Source organism: Pleurodeles waltl, chromosome 8 (genome assembly GCF_031143425.1).
Source record: "Pleurodeles waltl isolate 20211129_DDA chromosome 8, aPleWal1.hap1.20221129, whole genome shotgun sequence".
Taxonomy (NCBI): domain Eukaryota; kingdom Metazoa; phylum Chordata; class Amphibia; order Caudata; family Salamandridae; genus Pleurodeles; species Pleurodeles waltl.
In genome coordinates this window covers 1,199,213,658-1,199,232,520 of record NC_090447.1, presented here as the reverse complement: position 1 = coordinate 1,199,232,520, position 18,863 = coordinate 1,199,213,658, and the positions used below count along the sequence as shown (strand labels likewise).

Genomic DNA, 18,863 nt, shown 5'->3' with positions numbered 1-18,863 from the left:
AACACGAGTTTTTTTTTTTCAAACAGAGATTTTGGTTCAGTGATGAAAACATCTGTGTGAAAAACCAGGGCATCGAATGTATAAACTGGCACACAAAGACTGAGTTTCTTACGTACCCGACAATCTTGTAATCCTCGTTGTTTCCATGCCCCTACATTGGCTAATTCCTGCCGGTTACAGTAATTCCATGGCAGGGAGATAGTAACAACACTCCATGTTGAGGCCTAAGTTTTTTTCTGAATTGTTCTTAAAGAGCAAAGGTTTAATTTGTAGTTATTTTTAACACTGTAATTATATAGTTGGATTTCGGTGGGGGGGGGTGTGACTTTTAATGGTCAGTGGCAATTTTTCTATTGTATTCATGACTTCCTTTTTTTAGAGTTTTTTCAAAGCTTTGGGGAGAGTGAAACAAATCCATAATGATGTCAAGGTGCTACTTCGTACCAACCAACAAACAGCGGGGTGAGTATTGAGGTTAATATTTCATTACAAACGTGTGTTTTTGGTGCAGTGTTAATACCCTCTGCATAGTGTGAGTACATGCAATCGATTATTATGACACCGTATTGGTATCCAGAGATGAGCAGATATCTTTAGGTGGACCTGGTTATCAATATCGCTATATTGATGGCACGTTGTGCGTTCCAGCCTTTATTAAGACCGGTTCATAAAAGTGTGGACTTATTTGACTATACTAGGCTATTGCCATCAGTAAAGGACATTGCAAACTAGGGCACACAGTACATTCGTTGCTTATGGAATCAAATATTGTTTCCTAATTAAATGTTTTATATCTTGATTTATCATTCTAATGCATTATTAATGTCACCAAGAATTCTAAAAAAAAAAATTGAAAAAATCCAATACATTTTTCATTTGTTGTTTGGTGTGCAAGGAGGGACACAGAATATACTTGCACAAATTCACACATACAGTCATCCATGCGCACATACCAACAGATATAAAGTTAGTCACGAACAAATTACACACGGGCACATAGACCGAGCTACCTATATAAACAGAAGCAGTAGCTGCGTAGCATACACGAGGAAACATGCATTCACTTTGTGGACAGATGGGAGAGTCCGTGGATGGCGAACATTTGCATGGTAAAAGATGGATAGATGGGTGGATGCTAGGTAGATGGTTGGATGGCTTAGTTGGATAGATGGATGTCTGGCAGACATATAAATATTCATCTACCCAGGTTAGCAGAGATGGAGAGATCCATGCAAACAGACTCCTACACTTGGAGGCATTCCTCTACACAGATCATGCAGGGGCATACATATACATGCAACATGCATATAGTCAGACTTGAGTTAACCAGAAACAGACACAAGTATCACATTTATGTGAAAGGACAGATGTGTCCAGATATTGAAAGAAATGGCATGCCTGCAAACATTCATGCATACACAGAACAATACACATATAAAAATACGAGCACTAAGAACAAATAGCATGAACGACAGACAAGCAATCAGACTGGCAGACATAAAAGCACCCACACAAGGATAGTACAACAGGCCCTTGTGCATGAAGACCAGAAGTCATATTGGTACCAATGCACACAGGCCAATAGACAGTCGAGCATACAAGCACACTGCTGAACGAACTTACATGCACTTTTGCAGTCCTACAAGTAGCAGAAAAGACAGCCTCTCACCCCTGTAAACAGACAAGTTGACTTATACATAGACACATTCAGGGCAAAAGGCATGTGGCACACAGATCAGTCTGGAAGCTTTCATGTACACAGCATATCATATGCCAGCGTATACCCTCCCCCACACACACTTCACATCTGGATCCACCCATCTCCATGCGCACACATGAAAGTATGCTTAATTGGTGCTTAAGTAATGCAGGTTTCATGTCTACTAAATCTTTAGCTTCTCTACCAAGGAACTCAAGCTTGAAGCGCTGAAAGAGGTCATAACATAACACCCTTGCAGTCTTTTGCTTCTTAGTAAAGAATTCACTTCTACAGTGTGATAGAATACTTTTATCTCTATTCCCATATAATCTTTGCTCTCTTTGAATGATCTTATTAACAATACAATTCATTCTGTAAAAAAAGTGTTTTTTCCAACTCATAGTGATTATAGTTGCCAACGCATTTTGTCCATAAGGACTTCTTCAGGGAGGGACCATCCACGGATTCAGCCCGAAATCCATCATCAATACTTTGTCTTTAACAGATATTCTGTGTACACAACAAAACTTGTTGGCTACTAGGATCACCATGAATTGGGAAAAACATTTTTTATGGACATTATGAACCATAGAAGAAAATGATCGTCATGAATATTTTTTGAATAAAGATATGTTCCATAATGAAAGAAGTGTTGGGAATTTGTGCCATTTACTACTCTTGAAATAGTCTTCTGTCTAATCATTTACATTAACATGGAACACATATGAGTGCTGAGTCTTATGAGAATAATGGCTTTCCAGGACTTTGCCCTGATGTTTTGAGGACTAGGAGGGCAGGTCTTCAAGACTTGTGCACCATGCACATGGATGAAATTTGAAATTTATATATCTACTAATGTGGAGGGGTGCGGCACCAATCGCCTTGGCCCTTCTTCTTTCTTGAAAGGTTGTATATAGTTGTTGGTTATATTGAAGCTACTTTTGGTCTGTAATTTGTCATTTTCGGTTTAGCCTTGAAATTATGGAACAAATGGCTTTACTCCAAGAGAGCACCAATCGCCTTCGCCCTTCTTCTTTCTTGAAAGGTTGTATATAGTTGTTGGTTATATTGAAGCTACTTTTGGTCTGTAATTTGTCATTTTCGGTTTAGCCTTGAAATTATGGAACAAATGGCTTTACTCCAAGAGACATCTTATGAGAGACTTTACCGATGGACTCAAAGTAAGTGAATGGTTAACTTTTTTAAAACCTTTTTAGAATAATGTATTTAAATTGTGCACTATTTGTGCAGCTCACCTTGCCTACAATGGTACCACCCACAATGATTTTTGTGTTTTTCATTTTACAGTAGTGTGCCAGGTAGGGACATGCAATATGGGCCAAAACCAGAAAGCACAGGAAGTTGAGAAGTTTACATGCCTTTTAACTCTACCTGCCAGTGCACACTATCTTGTACAATACCCAGTTTAATTCCAATACATATTAAACAATAGAAAATAGCATTTTAGAATTTTTAACAATGTTTAAATTTTCATGTGAAAAACTTCTTTATGCTTTAAGTTGGTGATTTTATGGGTGTGCCTACTGACTACTGAGTTAAAGGCTTTCTCTAAAAGCATGGTCTTCAAAACTTTTCGAGCTGGATTTGACTCCTGTCAGGACTATACCCAGTGTTTTTCTTAATGGACATGACATTTGTTTTGACATTAAATTTGTACTTCGAGTGTTACAGCTAATAGTCCGAGCACAGTATCTCCTGAAATTTGGCAGAACATTGCTCTAGAGTTGACGTATTTCTGTTTTCTTCCTGCTATTTTAAACTACTGATTATAAAACCTAGAGGAGCCCAGTCAATGTGTTTTATTGCTTTTTTTTAAGCAATGCCGGTGCTAAACCTCTAGTCTAGTGTGACAGGAGGAGATGTATTTTTCTCCTTTTTCTTTTCATTAAACATTATGGCCGACCCTTTACTTTCTTGAGAATAGAGAACAGCAAAAGCGCAAATAGGTAAACTTACTGTTAGAAATGGGGTCTTTAGTTATCAGTCAGGTAACCGCCTGTCCAAGCAAGGACCCTCACTCTAGTCAGGGTAAAGGAGAATCACCCTCAGCTAACCCCGCTCACCCCCTTGGTAGCTTGGCACGAGCAGGCAGGCTTAACTTCAGAGTCTATGTGTAAAGTATTTGTACCAACACTCACAGTAACTTAATGAAAACACTACAAAATGACACAACACAGGTTTAGAAAAAGGGAGAATATTTATCTAAACAAAACAAGACCAAAACAACAAAAATCCAACATACACAAGTCAAGTTATTAATTTTAAAAGCAAAAGAGTCTTAAATCCTTTTGTAAACTGGTAAAACACTGTTAGCGTTGAAAAGTACCTGGGTAGCGTCAAAATAACATGCACAGGTGAGTGGCGGTCGAAAAGGGTAAGCGATGCGTAGATTTCTCACCCGCAAGTGAGACCATGCGGCGTTTCTCCAGTCGGGTCGGTGTGCGCCGGTTTTCCTCTCTGCAGGAGAGCGATGCGTCGGTCCGGGCAGCACTCTGGTCCGGGTAGGCATTGCGTAGTTTTTCTGCGCCCATTAAGGTTTGTGTCGAAAATCCTGCCGCACAGTGATTGCAAAACGGCACTGTGTGGGTTGCGACATTACCAGCTTCCGTTAGCGATGCAGTGCACCGTTTCTCCAACCACGAGCATCGATCTCCCAGCCGCGCTGCATCGATTTCAGCCACTGAACCGACAGTGTGTCGTTTCTTCAGCCGTGTCTTGGAGGTTGCGTCAGAATTTTCCCCGCACGCGATCTGTGCATGGATTTTCAATCTTGGGTTGCCAGCTTCACCTGTCAAGGCCCCAGGAACTGGATAGGGCACCACTTGGCAGGGCAGGAGTCTCAGCAGGGAGTCCAGGTGCTGGCACGGGAAGTCTTTGGCCCTGAGACTTCAGCAACAGGAGGCAAGCTCAGAACTTGGAGATTTCTTCACAAGCAGGAATGCACAACATAGTCCAGTCTTTATCCTCTTTCATCAGGCAGAAGCAGTAACTGCAGGATAGCTCCACAAAGCACAGTCACAGGCAGGGCAGCACTTCTTTTTAGCTCTTCTCCAGCTGGAGGTTCCTCTTGGTGTCCAGAAGTGATCTGAAGTATGTGGTTTTGGGTGTTCTTCACATACCCATTTTGGCCTTTGAAGTAGGCTTACTTCAAAGGAAAGTCTCTCTTGTTTGTGAAATCCTGCCTTGCCTAGGCCAGGCCCCAGACACACAGCAGGGGGTTGGAGACTGCATTGTGTGAGGGCAGGCACAGCCCTTTCAGGTGTGAGGGACCACTCCTCCATTCCCTCCTAGCACAGATGGCTCATCAGGATATGCAGGCTACACCCCAGCTCGCTTTGTGTCACTGTCTAGAGAGTTGTGCAAACAGCCTAGCTGTCAAACTGACCCAGACAGGGAATACACAAACAGGCAGAGTCACAGAATGGTTTAAGCAAGAAAATGCTCACTTTCTAAAAGTGGCATTTTCAAACACACAATCTTAAAATCAACTTTACTAAAAGATGTATTTTAAATTGTGAGCTCAGAGACCCCAAACTCCACATGTCTATCGACTCCCAAAGGGATTCTGTGCTATAATCATATTTAGAGGCAGCCCCCATGTTTACCTATGAGAGGGATAGGCCTTGCAACAGTTAAAACAGAATTTGGCAGTATTTCACTGTTAGGACATATAAAACACATTAGTATATGTCCTACCTTAACCATACACTGCACCCTGTCCATAGGGCTACCTGGGGCCTACCTTAGGGGAGTCTTTCATGTAAGAAAAGAGAAGGTTTAGGCCTGGCAAGTGGGTACATTTGCAAAGTCGAATTGGCAGTTTAAAACTGTACACACACACACTCTGCAGTGGCAGGTCTGAGCCATGTTTACAGAGCTACTAATGTGGGTGGCACAACCATTGTTGCAGGCCCACTAGTAGCATTTGATTTACATGCCGTGTGCACCTCTAGTGCATTATACTAGGGACATACCAATAAATCAAATATGCCAATCATGGAAATCCAATCAACAATACAATTTACACCGAGAGCATATGCACTTTAGCACTTGCTAACAGTGGTAAAGTGCTCAGGGTTCTTAAAGCCAACAAAAACAGTTCAGAAAAAATAGGAGGCAGTACTCCAAAAAATTGGGGATGACCCTGCATAAGGGAAAAAGTCCAACACTTACTGAGAACATGTGTCTTTGTATGATATAACTGTTTTTGCTTGGCATATTTTAACATATCAGATCCTCATTTTCTGGCAACTGTTGCCTGTTACCATTATCCAGTTTCGTAGCCCTCATTGTGCAGCCAAGTAACAGCCTCATAGGTTAGTATAAAACTTGATTTATCTGGAGACCGTTTCGTCCTCCATCTTTACTGGTTTTGTAGACACATAACACATGAACAGTAAAGAATACAATCGTAGGAGCTTCATTTTGTGTAAAAAGTTACACAGCCACAGAAGATAATCAGTACACAAAGAAAAGAGAAAAACTGCTTTGTACTTCTGCAATCATCGTACTAAGTGAAAGACCCGGTGACTTTGCAATCCTTTTCCATTCACTCGGAGTCCTAGCCACTAGCCTGGCAGAGTTGGGTAGAAATGACAAGATGGAGGAGCACGTGATGACACAAAGAGCCTCGAAGAAGCTGTGCTGCTTATTGTGTGTTGTGTTCTGTCATTAGGGGAGAATTTTGAGGGAATATAAGCGGATGGCCAACCTTTATTTGTCAGAGTTCTAAATAAATTGCTGTTTTATACATGTAAATTCGTTTGTCAGGAATAATTGACTTGAGGTCATCTGCTACTTTCTTTCAGATGAATGCAGAACTCTGACTCAAGAATCCTGCGATATTTCTCCGGTTCTTACTCAAGCAGTGGAAGCCTTACAGGACCGCCCCGTTTTGTACAAGTCAGTAACCTTTAGTACGCTGTACATACCTTTGCCTTCCTATGGTGTGTTGTGTGCAAACCAGTGACTGTATTAATCGAGAATGGTATTTTGTGGCAATTTTGTGTTCTTATGAGTGGAAACTTTTTTCTCGGTATTCCAGACATTGATGCCACAATACAAACACAAAAATCAAATGTTATGTTTTTTAAGAGGTGTTTGGTCTGAACCCGTGAAATCCTAGAAAAGCAAAATGAAGAGATCTTATTAGCTGATTTATTTTTATCCAGTAATAACTACTCTACGTTTTGTTGTTACTAGACAACATATTTTCTCTTTTTTTCAAAATGTAAGTCAAATAGATTTTTGGTACATGTTTGGGCATTAGCCATTTTTGTGTATTAACCATTTTTGTGTATTGTCTTCAATGCCTGTCTTGAAATAGCAAAAGTAACAGTACTTAAACAAATTGCTACTAGTGCTGTATTTCACATGTAGGTGTTTTGAATGTTTTCATGAGACATTGGAGATGTGTCAGTTCTATGCTTGAATATTTTTCTGGTCTCTGCTACGTGGAGTTTTTATGAAGCGGGAAATTCGATTTCAGAAAGGATGGTAAAGGAAATCAAAACACAAGTTTTTATCAAACATTTACAATGTTATATTTTACAATATGTATTAATGTGTTAAATAATTTTGACCTATCCTCTCATGTAGGAAAAAAAAGGGGACTGGTTCCCAGTATTTCATGACTGGAACTGATATGTATTACCCCTTTTCCCTGTTGAAGATTGCAGAGCGGTTTTCGAGTTGTAACTGGCATTGGGTAATCTGCAGTGATGCTCATTGGACCCCTGTGTTCTGGGCTGATTAGGGTTGCCTCTTGGAATCAGGAGAGGTATTAGGTAATCTGTGTTGGTGGTTAAGTCTGTGGCCCTTTTGGAGTGGGGCTTTAACCAACACTTATCCACTCTATTTGGCTAATTAGCGGTGTTGCTAGTTTTGTTTTCTTGGTCACAGCATGATTGTGTGGGGGCCTCATGCCTCCATTTACAATTTTCGTGTGATTTATTCTTTATTTATAATCATGATCTTTTTGATTTTCTATTATTTCTGTAGAGCAGTTGCCCGCCACTGTTATGCCCATTGACCTTGGTGGCTTTTCTTACAGAGAAATGGATGCTGGTAGTTTAGATTCTTGTCTTAGGCATTTTTCTTTCTAAAAATAGTCTCTTATTTGTCTGTATTGACGTTTAGGAAAGGGGTTTGTGATTTGTTTTGGTGAGTGGTGGTTGGCTGTGGCTATTCTTTTAGGTTTTTGTATTTCAGTTCACATTGGTATTGATTACTTCCTTTTTTGATGAGCCTTGCCAACTTTTATGTAGTTTAGATTCTATGTGACTTCGGAATGATTCCTGTGTCTCCCAGAACTCGTGTTCACTATCCCGCCTATTCTCTGTCATGTTGTGTTTGATGTTTGTATATGACTATAGTTATGAACGCTTAAGTTTCTGCTGTTTACCCAAATAGTGATTGTGGTTCTTTTTGCGTAAGGTGTGTGTGTATTTCTTATGGAAAGGTGTGCATCCCGCTGTTTTAAGTCTGCATCATCCTCATAAATCGACCTTTACCATCAGTGTGAGGTATTTGTGAAAAAGTGCTCTCCAAGCATCGGTGGTCTCTCTGTGAAACAGGATGCCTGTCAAAGTTTTACCCAGTGTATTGATATGGTATTTTCACAGTGTTCGTGTGCCGGTATAATTGGATGAAACTACTTTCTTGTCCCTTTTTTAGCACTTTTGAACTCGTTCATATTTCAGATTTATTACTAAAGTGCATAGTTGATTAAAGCCAATCCACATAAAAGCAACACATTTAAACAACAAAGGTAATCCGATAAAAAATCTGGCCTATCAATTACAAGAATTACTAATTCATAGGAAGCATGTTTAATTTCTCACGATACCAGTCACTGAATTGCTTCCTCTGTATAAAAACAAAAATACTTTGCTTAATTCTGTTATTGAATGTCAATATTCCAGTGTCATAGCCATATGCCAAATAGGATGGAAGAGTCAGAGATCATTTTCTGCTTGAGTTTCTCGCACCATTATAGTCCTTTATTTTCGCCTCAAATAGCTGTATACATTTAACAAGCTGTGGGTTTAGTTGGGTGTAAGCTAGATCGAGGCCTTGAATGAGCGCTTGCCTACAAGTTCTTCCACCAGCCTGAATAAATGAAAAAGCACTCAGTAAGTTTCTTCTTTCAAAGATTAATATCGGACACAAACAGAGAAATGTAACATTGTCTCTTTTCCACAAAGCCTGAATTCCTCTCCATCAATTAATCCAGACCAAGGAGACGACTTGTTCAAGGTTGGTTAAATCCCAATACTTACATAAATTCCAGTTTTATCTGAAATGGATCAAAGTAAGGCAGCAGCTTTAAGAGCTTATAAATATTAATAACTTGCCAGATGTGTGCTATTTTTGCCAGGCAAGACCTATCGTCTTGTATGGAGAGTGATAGTCATGTGGTTGATCATTTTTTAATTCCTTTCGTATTGCATGGAGGTTTCTGTACATTTTCTGTGTGAAGCGATCAGATTGCATCATTTAGGAAGTCTTTCAGCCCAGCCTTCAAGTTTTGATTGTTTATTTCCTGCCAGACTTTGGCGTTACAGTGTTGGTTTTGGCAAGGCAAAAGTTGTGGCATATGTTGAGAAAGGCATTTTGTGTTCGCCATTTTGTGTGCCCTTTCATAAGGCCAAACTCTAGATGCACCTAGGCCTGTGAAGGATTCTTTGGAAGTTTGAATATAAGCGGGGAGGTTTTTGCAGTTAATATGTCTAAAAATCTTACTGGTTTGCCTATTGTAGTTTCAGAGCCATATGCTATTGTGGATGAACATTTCACTGCCACAACTTTTTGTAAAGGCCCCATATTACTGCCATGCAAGTTTTTTTTAAGTTGCTGAGAACTAGTTATTAAAGAGGTGACGTTTTGACTCCATAGTCTCCGTAGGCGGAATGAAGGTATCTTTAGAGTCAAAGGTCACACCCAGGTACTCATACTGTGAAGTACATGAAAGTTGGAGACCTCCACTTATCCAGTCGCTAGATGTTTTGAGTTTGTTTGTAAATTTTAGCACTTTCGTTTTCATAAGATTTACTTCAAGTTTATTCAGTTACTTGTAAGTGAAACAACCATTTCAAAGTCGCTGTAGGCCTACTGGTGTCAAACTGAGCAACAACAGGTCATCAGCTTATAAAATGTCATTACATGTCCACCAAGTTTTATGGAATGTGAATTTAATAAATTTAGATCACAAGACAAATCGAAGAGCTAAATATTAAACAGCAGTGGTGCGAGGACTCACCCTTGCTTCAATCCTGTTTTTGTATAAATCTTCCACAAAAGTTTTGTGCCATCACCCAACTTTACAAGGGAGCCAGATGCCAGCATACAAGAGTTGGATTGCTATCAGTAGGGTTCTTTGGATTCCACCCTTTGCTAATTCCAATCATAAAAGGTCTTGTGGAACCCTACTGAAAGCTGCTTTAAAATCAACAAAGCAGGAGTAAAGCGTATTTGTTGAGGCAAGGGAAGAGCATGTACAAATTATGAGGGCGCCTAGATGTGGCCTGATCAGAATGAAAACTAGATTGATGTCAATAAATGAGATCCAAAGAGTTCACCCATGCTGTTAAGTCTTGCAAGACCAAGCTTGCAAAGCATTTGGAGTCTAAATCTAATAATGCTATTAATCAGTAGTTTCCAGGATTGCTTCTGTTACCACCTTTGAGGATGGGATGTGTTATGTATACAAGCCATAAACCAGGAGCTACCTGGTTCTGAAGGACTGAATCATATAGAGTAGAGATATTTTTGTCCAGAATTCTGTTAGACCTGAAAAGTGCGGCAAGCAGGCCATTTGGGCCAGGGGCACCGTCTGCCTTTACTCTTTCTTATGATGGTTTCTGAAGAGCTTGCATTTATAACATTTGTCCCTAATAAACATTGATTTTATACGAACCCAGAAGTGACCTCGCCTAAAACTGTAACTGACTACATATGTGGCTAAGAATTTAATGTTTGCACTTTTCCTTCAGCAGCACCATTAGTTGTGATGGATTTTCAGGAGATTGATTTCCTGGACTGCTGTGCTGTGGAGTGCCACCATTATCCATAATTAGATGCGCAAAAGAATAATGCGTTCTCAGGGGTTGCACCCAGAAGTTTTCAGAAATATTTGTGTTATGGGAAGAGGCTGGTTCTTTATCTATTCCGTTTATGAATTTCTAGAAGGCTTTTGGATTGCCTGTTTTACATGAATGCACCCTGACTCAAAACTTTTCCGATGTTTTTTTTTTTTTTTTTTTTTGGCAAACCATACTCCTCTTTTATAAAGCTGGTGCATTGCTTGTACCTTCTCCTGTTGAAGCTTGGTTGTAGAGTTCTTCTTAACTTTGCATCATTTGCGATTTAAAGATCTTGGGGAAGATGTTTATAAATCCAGGGACAGTTTTTCATTTTAATGGTTACCAAGTGTGCCGAGCTGTTTTTCGTACAGAACTTTTCTAACAATATTTCACTGTATCTTTCCTTCTTAATAATCATGTTGAGTGCTGTGAACGGCTGCTCTTCTAGCAGGTTTGTGCAGATTTGCCCATCTTGTTCCTGGAGATTCCCTTGTCATCTTAATCTCTCCAGATTATCGAAGTCGGGATGAACAATACAAATACTGGCGGCTGATGTACACAAGGACTGAAATTTAACGTTGTGATCTGCGGGTTGCGATTGGTATTCTCATGTACCTCGAACTGAAAACCGACAATACATCTGAAAAGAGGCAGGGAGGCAGCTGAGCAGTCTATTATAGCCTTAGAACCCGCCGTAGCGGGCTGTACTGGCTATTAAAGGCCCGCTCCCCGCGTTAAATGCCCGAGCCGAAGGCGAGGGCATTTAACAAGGGAGAGGGACTTTAATAGCCGGTAGAGCCCGCTACGGCGGGTTCTAAGGCTATTAGAACATTCTGCCACACAGGGCAGAATGTTCTATTAAAAAAAATAAAAAATCACGGAGCCCGAGGGGATTTAAATCCCCTCGGGCTCCGTGAGGCTTTGTTCACAGCTGTTGCTGTGAACAAAGCGAACATTGGAATGTTGGCGCTGCGGGGTTTTACTGGCCAGTAAAAGCCCGCAGCACTCCATTGTTTTCAATGGAGCCTCCAGTATTCCAATGTTCTATTAAAGATGTAGACTTTTACGAAATATGTGATCAGGATAGGAATTTATGGGCTGTAAACCTTCCGTTCAGAATATGAAAACCAGAGCTAGCTAGTATGGACGGGAACTGGATGCACCTGTAATCTTTTCATGACATACTGCTTTTTTGTTCAGGGATATTCCAAACTAAATTTTGGGCAATTATTTTTTCATAGTGTAACTGTGATTTAGATAAGTTTGAGTTGAAGTCTCCGGATATTGTCATGCAGTGTACTTCATTCTCAGTCATTAATTTGGTTATTGTGTCTTCCCGGAGCCTTTTAACAAGCCCTTTTGTTTTAAGGTTCGGGATAATGTAGCAGGAGGGTTGGTTTTCCCCATGTGTCTAGTTCTCTAGTTTAACAGCCTGTAGCCAATTCTCTGTGAGATTGATTTGCTCAGCCTTAATATTGAGGATTTCTGAGATGTATGTTGTGAGGACCCCTTTGGGTCGACCTTTAGGCTTGTTCTATGGGAGATCGTGTTGTATTCTAGATACCCAATTATTACTGGGATTGACCTATGTTCCCTGCAGGGGGATGATTTGAAATTTGCTCAGATATTGAATGACTACCAAATCAGAGTGCTTTTTGGGGGAACCTGATGTATTCCAAGAGCAAATGAGGTGGTTGTAGACTAAAATTCAGGATCCAGTTGACCAGTATGCTTTTTGAGCTGATATATTGTCTGCTCCTATTCATGGATACCTATTGCCTAACAGGATTTGGGGAAGCTGGGACCAACCACTCTTTGCGATAGCACTGGAGGGAGGGAAACTTTCCATTGTCCGTTTTTCTGGGATTGAGCACGCACTGTCCTTACGGCTTGTTTCTTCTGGTCCAACACTTTTGAACTACTTAGTGTTTGTATATTTCATTTTGGAGCTTATAGACGCAATATGTGGAGATTTTTTTTTATTTAGTCATGGTTTTCTATAGTGGCACTATACCTAACAAGGTGCAAAGTGCACTTTCTGAGTATCTAGAGGTATACAATGCCAGAGTTACTGAAGTAAGACCATAACGAGGAAGACATTGGGGAAGAATGGGGTCAGCCAATCAGCTTAGCAAGTGGAAATTTGAAGGGAAGGTAGAACAGGTGGGTTTTCAGTAGCTTCCTGTAGTTGAGCAAATCAGGTTGAGTTCTGATGTTGAGAGGAAGGGTGTTCCAAAGGCTATGAGTGGCTGGAGCAGGGGCGACTGCCTTGATAGGGTTGAGAGATGGCGGTGAAACGTCTGCAAAACCTGCATTTCTCTAGTCTGGGCAGGAGATGATTAAGGTGTTGACCACAGCTCTCTGTTGGTCGTGGGTCAAAATATGCTTTATTGTTTTTTCAGGGCATGACGGAAGTGAAATAAGGATTGCTTAGTCTAGTCCGTGGCCCTGTAGGCTTTGTAAAATTATGGGGATTATGATGCTGGTTATTGTTGCTACTACATTGTCAAATACTGGAAAGGTGACACTGGCTAGAACGGTCTTAATTAGTTGCTACCACGTGGTGCCGTTTTTCATTCTGCTGTTTCTCCTGATTAACACGCCTTTTCTCATATTATTTCTCAACCTAATAGAACTGTGACTCATAATTATTTTGGGCGAAGAAGTGCAACAAGACAGTCATCACGATGACAGTTCTCAAAGGCCATCGTTAACCTGGATTCCAAGCATAGGAAGCACAACTCGTGAGCAATAAAAGAGCATGACGGCGTTTAAGGATCACTAACCAAGGGTGGGACTGCAGGACTAGCCATATCTTGAGCAGAGATATCACAATATTACCACTAACAGTTCCACGTGTTTGTATGTTTAGAAGGACGACCTCTCATCTAATACGAGGTTGCCTCTAGCAGAGAGCAGCTATCTGTGCCACAGCTATTCACACCCTGTCGCCCCTGACTCCCACCAGTGCTTGCCAATGATGAATTTGGCTATGAGGAAGGCCAATTTTGGTAGTATTTTGGCACTCCTAGAAGAGTCCAGATCCTTTTAGAAGCTTAGGAGGAACAACTTAGGTAGGGGTGAGCTCAATTTGGAAACTCTGTATTGCCCATGGTGTTCGGGTAATCTCCTCCTCATTCCATCTTTGTAGCTGTTTTTCTCCTCGCTTCGGTAGTAGTTGGAAGAGGTTAACAGTTACTGCCTGTGAGATTTGTCCACGTTGTCCCCTGGTTGAAATGTCTTATCTGGCTTCCCTCCTCCGTAAGCTCCATGCTGCTTTTGCTCTGTGGAGAGCGCGAGCGTGGTCTGTTTTCCTTTCATTTCCTCCTCTCACTTCATCCACTCCCGTCAGTGTGTGTGTGTACCCACTCTCAGGTGATTCTCTTGAGGTTAATCTGAACTGTGCGTCTGGGGCTTTCCTCTTCTGTCTGTCTCTCTCGTGGCTGGTCTTGTAGGTTGTTCATTCGCTTTTTTTGAGCAGCCTTCGGATGAGAGTTTTACAAGAATTCATCAAGCCTGTTTCGTCAAAAATGAGAAACAGTTCATCCTGCCCAAGTGAGTTTTGCTAGCACTTTATGGTTGTACCATCATTTTAAAGTGAGTGCCTGCAATATTGCTGTACAAGAGTTACAGGATCTGTGAAGTTCAAAGCACCTCAAAGGCGCATTATCTGAATATCTCACTCTGTTGTATATTCGGAAAAGTGCATTTCACTTTTTCATTTTGGAATACTTACATAGGAGGAGGACTTTGGAGTTGAGGAACCAGGTTCGAGTCCCGGGCAACATCCTGTGATTCTGGATAAATCATTTAATCTCTCTGCTCCTACCAAAAATAAATGTGCCCTTGTGTAAAATATCTGGTGGCCGTGTAAAGCGCTTCAATAACTTCGGGTCGAGTTCGCGCTTAATAACACCGCAAAAAAAAAGAAAATATCTATGTATACAGGCCCGGTTCTAGCCAGTGGGCCAGGCCCACCCAAACATGACCTTTGGCCCTCCCATTTGGCAGAAGTGGCCATGGAGAACGCACTTGTGAAATGCTTCCTCCATGTTGACAGCCAAACCTTGTGATGTTTTTTTCACTTAGTTTACATTAAATAACCTCTAGAACACATTTTAAAGTGCATTGCTTTCATAAATACTTTTTAAATATGAACTGAAAAGGGGGCAATTCTGGCTTTAGGCAATTTTCTCTATTTTGTACTGGCTGAGGCATTAAAATGTTCATGTCAGAATAAAGTGGCCCTGTGGGAACCCTAGCTCATTTCTGAGGCTAGCTACTGTTGAGCAGTGTTTAATAGGGGAGTGGGGACAGGGTGTTACCTGCCAATTATGTCTCAGGTGCAGTTGCACCAGGACCCAGGGCTTATTCTGAACCTCAGTAATGTCTGTTTCTGTGTGAAGGTTCTGAGAGTGTTTATCACAACTTGTGCCAATGCAAAGTCACACAAACTGGTGCAAAGTTTTGATTAACTATTTGCTTCCCAGTACAAAACCTATTTAAATTGGAAAATGGCCTCAAAGTAGCACAGATAATCATTTGGGCTGCTTTGTGCTACTTTGCAGCATGTGAGCGTGAAATGGGTGCTAGTTGGGCATTCCCACTCTACGACCAAAGGATTATGATGCAAAGTACTCTCTACTAAAATTTGTTAGGCATGGCTTTGCACCAAACATAACACCGTATTGAGGCAGGTGTTAAGTTGAAGAAATGTTCTAATTCATTCCAGCTTTTTACACACTGCATGTGTGCTGCACTACACAGCGCACATCCAATGTTGGAAAAGTTTTAAAGTTTGTCTAGGCACAGGTTCTGTCAAGTATAAAACTTATGCTAGGTATCGTGCACATACTTTTGCACCATGGTGCAAAGGAATGTGTGCATGGTTCTAGGCAGCCTGTTTGTGCACACGTGCTGGAGAAGACAGCATAAAAGCATATCTTAGTAGATATGGCTCTACAATGCTGCCTTCCCCTAGTGCAGCATAGCAGCTATTGTTGCTGCACTGCATGTTGCTATTTTGTTTAGTAAATGTGTCTCTAAGTGTCAGCGAGAATGTGAGTGAGACAAAGAGTGACTGCAAAAATGTGACAGTACTCAGGTGAGATGAATGTGTATGAGTGTGAACAAGAATGAGTGAGAGTGGCAGTGAATGAGCACAATTGTGAATGAGAATGAATGAGTGCAATTAGTGAGAGTGAATGAGTGTGATTGTGAATGAGTGCATATTAGTGAGCATGAGTGAGAATGTGGTATTATGCTTGCGAGTGTGCCCTTCACTCTGGCATACTGAAGGTGATTCTTCACTTAGAGGCACCCATGGCAAAATTATGGCACTTGCATACTGGAGGCAGTTCTTTGCATGACAAGCACCAGTAAGGAACTGTTAGCAAACAAGGGTACACTAGACGCTATGCTTAGCATATCGTGACAGCTATGACAAAATGCTGGCATGGGCATACTTGATGTAATTTGTAACATAAGGGCAACTTTGGAATATTGCTGGCATACTGAAGAAAATTGTTGGCATGGGGCCACCCATGTCAAAATGCTGGCACATAGAATGTAATTTTTGGCATGAAGGAGAACCACAATGGTATATGGAAGGGGCAATTATGACAAAGTGCTGGGGCAATTATGACAAAGTGCTGGCCCTGACATACTAAAGATAATATTTGATGTTAGGATCATGCGGTGTATGGGTGGCACGAATGGAAAATTTCTGGCAGTGGCATATTGTATTTAATTTTTGGACTTAAGGGTCACATATGCCATATATGGAGCACCTATGACGTTATGCTGAACCTGGCAAAATGGAGGTACTTTTAGTTGTATGGGGTCACCCCCAGCACATTTTGGAAAAAGTCGGGTGAACTGGGAGCATCAGGTCAAGATGGCCTGGCACATCAGGCAAGACTTGAATATTTAATGAGAGCAGAGTCTGTTTTTTGTCAAATGTGAAATCCCTGCTTTAAAATGCACTAACCATCCCATTTTTTCAAAATGTTCAACAGGGGAGACCCCCAGAACCCTCCTTAGAAGATGTCATGCTCACTTGTTTCACTCTCTACAATTCAGGGCAAGTATAACGACTCATCACTTTAGAAAAATAAAAAAAATCACCAGCACAACTCCAAGAACAGCAGGCAAACAGTGTCTTCATGAGCACAGTTCACTTTTAGCAGCTTACTCTGTGACTGGGACATTACACATTAGATTTTGTTAAATTGATACAATCAGCAGTGCAGTGTGCATTTTTCTGTTTACATTAAAACATAAACGAAAGAAATAACGTTTTAAAACAATTTTAAACAATGTGTTGCACTGTTTCATTTTGGTGAATACATGAAAAATTAAGTGTCTGACTTAAACCTTTACCTCTCTGCTTCCTTCACATGAGTGATAGAACTTGCAGGTGATCTTAAATCAAAATGTATTACTAGTAAAGATTTATTTAGGCCAATAATATAGCTTAAATTCAATATATGGTCAACTCTACATCAATTATCACATGTGGACATAACTACTATTGTTTTATTTAAATCCCCTTTTCTCTCCCTACAAATTGTCAATACATTTCTCATTGGAATATCAAGTACAGAAACCTTTAAATAGTGACAGTTTGTGGTATAAAACATGTAGGTTTCCGGTGCTGTTTTGAGGTATTCTATCCTGTTCAGATGAACACATCATTTTTCATGTAATACTATGAGAAACGGTTAATGATCTCCTTGCATATTACATCAGCACCCTAATTAATACAAGTGGTATGTAAAACAGACATTTCTCTATGTTATGTTATTATATTAGTCATGATTTTATTATGGCTTTAATTATAACTCCAGCAATGTCAATTATTGTGCTGTCATCATGGCTGGGGTCATGTTAGATTAATTCATACGACCATTGAGGGTGAAAGGTCCTATGATGTCACTTCTTGTGATGCCCTTATGTTCAAGGCTCATCCAGAGAAAAGTTCCTGGAACCGGGCCTGTATGTATATCATGGGCCCTTGGACGCCAGGAAACTGGTGTACGAGTGCCGGCATCATCTCGGATATTTGTGGAACTGCTAAGCACTTAGCAAATAATTAGCTAAAGCACTTTGTTAAGGAATGTCGTACTGGGTCACGCCGTTGATTGGTTGATTTTAAGATTTAAAAACGTATATAGTTTTTTTTTTTTTTGAATATATTTTTATTAATTAATAGGTCGCTGTTTACTTTTCACAGTTACATTTATGGGAACATATAATCCAAGTTATTCACACCATTTAAAAGGATACTTTACTTTGCTTGTGTTCACAGATGACTTATGTCGTGTTTTAACTCACATCTAGGTCTATATCTGATTTCTGTTGCCTGTTAGCTCTAGGGTTCTATATTTGTTTCCTTAAGTATCTATTTCCTTGTCTCTTTGTTACCCATTTGTCTTACATGTTCACATAGCAGCTTCAACTTTAACATAACTATGTACATACTTAATGGCTTTTTGTGGGTGGTTTTAGTGTTAGGTAGTGAGGATCGATCCCTTAGGGGGCTGTATCTGGAGGGATAATCATCTGCTGTATGCGTTTTCCTATTACTCCTTGTGGGTGATTGTACTCCACTCCACTCTGCACCTTGTGGTTTATTATGAGCTGTCAGTGTTCTCTGTTAGCTATTTCATTGTTATTCTTTCTCACCCTCACCAGCGGTGTACCTGGGTTTATTCCTTATCTCCTTACAGTATCTGTTTAGGTTTCCGTTTCTGTTTGAGCTGTATTAGGATTTAATGGTTCTTCCCCTGAGCTATCCCAGCTCATCAGTAGTTCTTCCCACCCTGGGGCCACGGGAGTCTGTCGGATACCCTTTGCTTCTTCATTTTTTAAGACCTGCAATTCCGCCCCGGCCCACCTCTTGACGTCATTTTTCCATTCAACAAGTGAGGGAGGGGTAGTAGCTTTCCAACCCCTCATAATTAATCTTTTGTAGAGGGCCAGGGCGAGATCCAGGAAGCGACTCCCAATCTTCCCTAGTTGGATATCCGTCTTTAGGCCCAACAGACAGACATCGGGGG

At 40.7% G+C, this 18,863-nt stretch overlaps 1 protein-coding gene across 1 annotated transcript in view; it reads left to right on the top strand.

Annotated features, from left to right (window-relative positions):
- The window catches only part of COG6 (component of oligomeric golgi complex 6), a 521,976-nt gene that overhangs the window by 138,037 nt on the left and 365,076 nt on the right, over positions 1–18,863 (top strand). Inside the window, exons 6-8 of the mRNA XM_069205482.1 lie at positions 380–462; positions 2,810–2,880; positions 6,529–6,622. Of these exons, the coding sequence (XP_069061583.1) occupies positions 380–462; positions 2,810–2,880; positions 6,529–6,622 (248 nt within the window). The remainder of the gene's footprint in view (positions 1–379; positions 463–2,809; positions 2,881–6,528; positions 6,623–18,863) is intronic.